Source organism: Sciurus carolinensis, chromosome X (assembly GCF_902686445.1).
Source record: "Sciurus carolinensis chromosome X, mSciCar1.2, whole genome shotgun sequence".
NCBI lineage: Eukaryota > Metazoa > Chordata > Mammalia > Rodentia > Sciuridae > Sciurus > Sciurus carolinensis.
The window spans coordinates 46,661,771-46,669,672 of NC_062232.1; the positions used below are offsets into that span (position 1 = coordinate 46,661,771).

At 43.7% G+C, this 7,902-nt stretch overlaps 1 protein-coding gene across 1 annotated transcript; it reads left to right on the forward strand.

Moving 5' to 3' along the window:
• Nucleotides 1-929: 929 nt before the first annotated feature.
• On the forward strand, nt 930-2,060 carry LOC124971466 (Y-box-binding protein 3-like). The gene has a single exon (XM_047535231.1). It carries the CDS (start codon nt 930-932, stop codon nt 2,058-2,060), a length of 1,131 nt encoding a protein of 376 aa, XP_047391187.1.
• Nucleotides 2,061-7,902: the final 5,842 nt, after the last annotated feature.

Below are 7,902 nucleotides of genomic sequence, written 5' to 3' on the forward strand. Positions count from 1 at the left end.
GTTAGCACCTGTTGCACTTTCATGGGTGTTGTAAAAACTGTTAGAGATGAAGACTGAAGAAATGTGTTTTGAAATGTAAAACTGAAACAAAGATCCCCTTCTTCCATTTTGCATTACACCACCATGGTAAACAACATGCTCCCCAATCTGTGACACAGTTTGTTTCCTAGCCAGGTCTGGGCAGAAGCACAGAGCCCAATCAGGTTTTCAGAATAATCCAGGTACAAAAGTGCTTCCACTCAGCTTTGCAACCTAATGCTAATCTGAGTTATCCTGCATCTGGGGGAATTTAGTGTTCTCTCAGTACAGGAATTCAAACCCTGTCAGGATTTCACTGTCCCTCTGGAAGGTAAAACACACACACACAGTTCTTCTCTTTTTGGATTTGAATGCCATGCCTTTGTCAATTTGTTTCAAGTTACATACAATTCTTCACTCAAGTGGTTGAGGACAAAGGGGGTTGGGAGAAGATAAGGGTATTGTGGAGATATTTAGAGAGTGCCCTTACAAGACTGAATCTCCCTAACCATGCCTGAGATAGATGGATGTTGGTTCATTTCTTCACATCTGCTCAGGCAAGCAAGAGGGCCTTCAGAGACCTCTCCCTGGAGAATCAAGCCTCTGCACCTCCAAGAGGGATTAATGTGTGCTTTGTCTTGAGGCTGGGATCCTGGGGAGGAGTCCATTTGCCCCTCCCCCACCAACTGGAGCTCCTTCCAGTATTCCCCCATTGAGACGTCATCAGCAGTCACTGTTGGTCTACTTCTTGTTTCCCTTGGAGACACTATAGGTCTCTCCAATAGCCTCAGGGTGAAGCCAGAGAGTCCTTTCCCTTGGCCAGCCCTCCCCTCGGAAAGCAACCCCTCCCTTAGCCCCTGAGGGCCCACTTTTCCCCAGATTCTCTGAGAAAAGAGAGCAAGGACAGCCTCATGAATGAAGCTGGAGAGGGCACCACCACAGAGATGGCCACCTCAGTCTCTCCCCAAGCCGCGCAGGAACAACTCATATCGTTGGGAAGCGGAGATCCTCCAGGGGCTCTAGTGGCAGGCACCCTGAGCGGGGACCCGATCACGAAGGCCGCTGTAGCAGGGGGCACCAAGGGAAAGGCTCCCAAGAAGGTCATCGCCAAGAGGGTGCGAGGCTCCGTCAAATGGTTTAATGTGAAGAATGGGTACGGCTTCATCAGCAGGCATGATACTCAGGAAGATGTGTTCGTTCACCAGACCGCTATCACCCGGAACAATCCTCACAAGTACCAACGCAGTGTGGGCGATGGAGAGACGGTTGAGTTCGATGTGGTGCAAGGTGAGCGGGGCACCGAGGCTGCTAACGTTACTGGACCGGAGGGTGCTCCAGTCGAGGGCAGCCGCTATGCCGCTAACCGTCCCCGCTTCCGCCCAGGCTGCTACATTCACCACCGTGAGCCACCACCAGGAAGATCCCGGGACGCCAAGGACCATCTGGATGAAGGTGAGGACAGCTGCGCGGGCTTCACCGCATGCTTCACGGTAGCCCAGGCTCCGCGGCGCTACCTTCCCAGTCGACCTCAAGATCAACCACTGTGGCGCTTCCCACCGGTCCGCAGGCCCCAGGTCCTGGCGCTCCGCCCATCGCTCATCCCTCACCCCCATGGCCCATGGGCCCCTCGCCTGGCCTGGTCCGTGCCAGCCTCAAAGCCTGAGGTTGCACCGAGGCGGGGGCTGGGCCCCAGCTACTTGCTGAGTCGCCCGAGGGGCAGGGGCATACCTCAGGAGCCAGCACCCTCACCAGCCAACTCTGAGGAGCTGGAGGCAGAAAACAAGGAGGGCACTCGCAAAGCAGGCAGCCCTCAGCAGAGACCCCCACCGCGCTATGGATCCCGCCGTCCCAACAACCCGGGCCACAGTCCCCAGAAGGTACAAGACACTGAGAGCCAAGACCTTCAGGAGAAAGAGGATAAGACCACTGGGAAGGGCCCAGTTGAAAGTCCCATTTGTGCCGTTGTGCCCGAGAAGAGCGGCGCTGCTGAGAAGGAGGACCCTGACGTCCCAGATACCCCCTCGGCAGCCCAGGCCCAGTAGCCGCTTGGATCCCTCCCCAGGGACTACCTAGCCTTTGCCGCAGGTGAAGTCCCTTTGAGGAGATGATGCCCTTTGGTCTGACCTAGTCCCCAAAGGGCACGTTATCAAAATAGACATTCAATATTGGACTTGCCATGAGAAAAATACATGACCCTTTCCCCAAGATTTGAGGATTAAGCTACAAGAGCTCTGTATTTCTAAGTACCATCCTAGCATCTGCCTCCAAAGTCACAGCATACATGCTAGCACACATCTCTCTGAATATATAGTTTCTGATGACCAGGACCTCAGTTAATATTCTGAATTTCCCTGTTGAATTAGATGAACTCTTTAGAAAATGGCTTTCATTTTACATTAAACAGCATGGAAATTACTATAAAATATTGAAGACTATCTGACATTGCTGTGTGATATTACTCAACTGAGCGGTCAATTTCTCAATAAATCATTTCATCTTCTTTCAACTTTTATTACTGTTGTTTGATTTTTCTTTAATTACAACTTGCAACACATAATTGCATAATTGAATGGAGAAGACTGTAAATCCCTTTTGCTTCTTTTGCAGTACCAATTTTAGTCAAAGAAAAAAAAAAACAACACAGGAACAAACTAACCAAATGACAGAACAGGTTTACCATACTTAATTCATGAATTTAAAATTATTTTGACATACCTATTGAACTTCTGTGGATATTCTAAAATATTAGCATAGTGCAAAGAAAAGAAATCACTCAATTACTTTAAATCATCTTAATTTCCCTGCTCCTCCCCTACCCCCAATTTGAAAACTAAGTCTGGAGGAAAATAACTCTGTAATTAAAGGCAGGCCCCAGTACCCATACTTCCTACTTTAAGTCCAGTATTCAAAAAAGAAAAAAAAAAAAAGTGAAGACAACAACAATACATGTCAAAAATGGGTCCTCAGGAAACAGATAATACCAACTTCTATTTTTCCTATTAAGTGATTTTATCCAATACCATTTCAGTATTCAAAAGTGGTCATAGCAGCAGTCATAACTTCTATTGTGCCTACATGCAGAGCTGGATATAAACATCTAGTCCAGAGTTTCCATCTCTGCTTCCTGGTGGAAGATCATCCAACTAGCTTTTATAGAATCCTTGAAAGGCTGGGCAGGTGAAGGTCAGAGCACTTTCCAAGAGAATAGAGATATGCCAACTGGGAATGGCACACCCTTCCTGGCTTTCATTTGGATATATGGTGATGTTGGTGGGTGGGAGGTAGGGCCTACATTTGCCATGGGGTGGGGGAAGGCTGTTAGTAAGTTTGAAAACAAACAAAAAAGTCTTTAATATTTTATTTTTTGGGTGACTGACTGGAATATCTGTAGCAAAATCAAAATATGTGTGTTGTTTAGATGTTGAGGCAGTTTCACACCTCATAGCTTCAGTAGGATAAGAGATTTGGAGAATGAGTATTGAATCATTAATTGTGGGTAAATATCCTCAAGCCATTTGAGTAGAAACTGTGAGATTACTCATTCAACAGATATCTGACCACTTACTTGTGCCAGAATCTCTGCAAGCCACTGGTAGCGGTGGTTGCATCACGGCAAAGAAGATGACTCCTTCTCTTAAGGAGTCTGCAGTCTAGTAGAAAGTGAGACAAAACAGGAAGTGATTGCTCAATGTTATGAATATACTAGCAGAATTATCAGGGAAGTTGAAAGTTAATGCAGGCAACCCAAGTGTTGGCGGAGTTGTTCCACAAAAAAGAAATCACCTTGGACAAAAGCTAAGCTACTCAGATACTTGAATTTAAAATTACATCTAGTAATCATCACAAAATACCCAGGACTGAATATAACATCCCAGACTGAGCTCATCTTTTATGCTTTACAAACCACAATGGTATGATAACGTCACATTCATGTCACAGCTAGAACTATAGTATGAAAAAGTCATGTTCACATAACAGCTAAAAGTTGTTCCTCTAGGTTCTTAGCCCAGTGAACCAGATGAGTTCCTTAGGGAATAGCAGACTGCACCGCAAGTCACTAATTGTTAGAATTTGTACCTAAAGTAGCACCAAGAGAGGATGTGGCGATGGCAGGAGATGTGAGATAAGACTAAACCTGCTATGACTGGGAGGTAACCCAGATTCCTCCCAGATGATTTTTCATGCCACATAACAGTCAAAGATACATAGAGGGGACTTGTTGTCCCTTTATACCTACCCGCTGGGTTCCCTGGGTACCATCATCTCTGTGATGAGCATGCATGAGGAAACTGCATTGGTCAACCATGTGACAGATAGGTGAGATCATGAGGTATTGTTATTCATGAGTCTGCATTATTTCACTTAATATAATGACCTCCGGTTCCATCCATGGTATCACAAATGACAAGGTTCCTTCCCTTTTAAGAATGAAGAGTTCTTTCCATCTTCTAAGGTTTTCTTTAATTTCTTTCTTTAGTGTTCTGTAGTTCTCATTGTAGAGGTCTTTCACCTCCTCTTTTGTGAGATTGATTCCCAAGTATTTTCTCTTTTTTTGATGCTATTGTGAATGGGGTAGTTTTCCTAATTTCTCTTTCTGAAGATTCATCACTTATGTATAAAAATGCATTAGATTTATGTGCATTGATCTTATATCCCGCTACTTTACTGAATTCACTTATGAGATCTAAAAGTTTTCTGGTGGAATTTCCTGGTTCCTCTAAGTATATAATCATATCATCAGCAAATAGGGATAGTTTGAGTTCTTCTTTTCCTATTCGTATCCCTTTAATTTCTTTGGTCTGTCTAATTGCTCTGGCTAGAGTTTCAAGGACGATATTGAAAAGAAGTGGTGAAAGAGGGCATCCCTGCCTTGTTCCAGTTTTTAGGGGGAATGCTTTCAGTTTTTCACCATTTAGAATCATATTAGCCATGGGCTTAGCATAGATGGCCTTTACAATGTTAAGGATAGTTCCCACTATCCCTATTTTTTCTAGTGTTTTGAGCATGAAGGGGTGCTGTATTTTATCAAATGCTTTTTCTGCATCTATTGAAATAATCATGTGATTCTTGACTTTATTCTTGGATAGGAAGAATTAATATTGTCAAAATGGCCATACTACCAAAAGTGCTATACAGATTCAATGCAATTCCAATTAAAATCCCAATGATGTACCTTACAGAAAGAGAGCAAGCAATTAGGAAATTCATCTGGAAGAATAAGAAATCCAGAATAGCTAAAGCAATCCTTGGCAGAAAGAGTGAAGCAGGGGATATCACAATACCAGATCTTCAACTCTACTACAAAGCAATAGTAACAAAAACGGCATGGTATTGGTACCAAAATAGAAAGGTGGATCAATGGTACAGAATAGAGGACACGGACACAAACCCAAATAAATACAATTTTCTCATACTAGACAAAGGGGCCAAAAATATGCAATGGAGAAAAGATAGCCTCTTCAACAAATGTGCTGGGAGAATTGGAAATCCATATGCAACAGAATGAAACTAAACCCATATCTCTCACCATGCACGAAACTAAACTCAAAATGGATTAAGGACCTCGCAATCAGACCAGAGACCTTGCATCTTATAGAAGAAAAAGTAGGTCCAGAGCTTCAACATGTCGGCTTAGGACCAGACTTCCTCAACAGGACTCCCATAGTACAAGAAATAAAATCAAGAATCAATAACTGGGATAGATTCAAACTAAAAAGCTTTCTCTCAGCAAAGGAAACTATCAGCAATGCGAAGAAAGAGCCTACAGAGTGGGAGAAATTCTTTGTCAATCATACTTCAGATAGAGCACTAATCTCCAGAATCTATAAAGAACTCAAAAAACTCTACACCAAGAATGCAAATAATCCAATCGACAAATGGGCTAAGGAAATGAATAGACACTTCACAGAAGAAGATGTACAAGCAATCAACAAACATATGGAAAAATGTTCAACATCTCTAGTAATAAGAGAAATGCAAATCAAAACCACCTTAAGATTCCATCTCACCCCAATTAGAAAGGCGATTGTCAAGAATGCAAGCGACAACAGGTGTTGGCGAGGATGTGGGGAGAAAGGTACACTCATACATTGCTGGTGGGGCTGCAAATTAGTGCAGCCACTCTGGAAAGCAGTGTGGAGACTCCTTAGAAATCTTGGAATGGAACCACCATTTGACCCAGCTATCCCACTCCTTGGCCTATACCCAAAGGACTTAAAATCAGCATATTACAGAGATACAGCCACATCAATGTTCATTGCTGCTCAGTTCACAATAGCCAGATTGTGGATCCAACCTAGATGTCCTTCAATTGATGAATGGATAAAGAAACTGTGGTATATATATACAATGGGATATTACTCAGCCATAAAGAATGATAAAATTATGGCATTTGCAGGCAAATGGATGAAATTGGAGAATATCATGCTAAGTGAGATAAGCCAATCTCCAAAATCCAAAGGTCGAATGATCTCGCTAATAAGTGGATGATGACACATAATGGGGGGTGAGAGGGGTTAGTTTTAGGATTAGAGTTAGGGTTAGGGAGGAGGACAAGAATGGAGGAAGGAAGGACTGTATAGAGGGAAAAAGAGGGGTGGGAGGGGTGGGCGGGAAGGGAAAAAATAACAGAATGAATCAAACCACACTACCCTATGTAAATTTATGATTACACAAATGGTATGCCTTTACTCCATGTACAAACAGAGAAACAACATGTATCCCATTTGTTTACAATAAAAAAAAAGACTGAAGAGTATCCCATTGTGTGAACATACACCACATTTTTTTTATATCCCTATGTGTTAGCTTCTTTTTGCTCTGAAAAAAAATTACCTAAGAAAATCAGCTTAAAGTAAGAAAGCTTTATTTTGGCACATGGCTCCAGAGGTTCAAGTTTATGGTCACTTGGCCCCATCAAGTTCTGTGGTAAGGCAGAACATAATGGCAGATGATTTGTGGTGGAATGAAGCTGAAACCAAGGTACAGAGTGAGAGAGACAGTTTGGGGTCTAGGACAAGGTAAACCCTTCTGGGGAATGCACCTCATGATCCACTTCCCCCAACTAGGTCCCAAATCCTGAACCCTTTACCACCTCCAAATGGTACCACCAGTTTGGGACAAGACATTTAGAACTTTAGCACTGGGGGGGCACCTTCCTGGCCCAAATTATGAAATTACAGCCCTGGCCCACCAAATCTCATTTATACCTCAGAATACAAAATACTTTCAGCCCATTTCCAAGAGTTCCCATTGTTTTAAGAAGTCCAGTATTGCTCAGAAATCCAAAGTCAAAGTCTCCTCTGAGGACCAAGGCAAACTTTTACCTGTGAGCCTCTCTAACAACAAACAAACAAATGACATGCTTCTGACATACAATGACACTGGGCAAACGTTACCATTCCATAAAGGAGAAATAGATTACCAGGGAAGGATGAGACCAAAGCAAGCCTGAAGTCTGGCCTAGCAAACAATAAATCCTGTAGCTCCTTTTCTGCTACCTGGGGTGCATGTTGGAATGATGTAAGCTCCAATGGACTCAAGAATCCCCACCCTGTGGCCTTGCTGGCTGTAAGCCCATCTGGCCTGTCTCTGGGACTGTCTGTTCTTGCTGCCTGCATCTTCCCTTGACAGACATTGCATGTTCCTTGCGTATCTAACTACCTGGGGACTGGACTGCACCTTTGGATTCATTCTCACAGCTTTATACATAGTCCTCTTAGGGGCTGCCCACAAGAATTCCAACCCTATCACATACTGCCTTACCTCCCAGGCCTTCCTTTGAAACCTTGCTGGAGCCCTCCATGATAACACAACTCTTGCATTCTTCATGCTTACCCAACCAGAATGAGGTGGAGAATGCCCAGGTCTGTGATTGGCTACAGC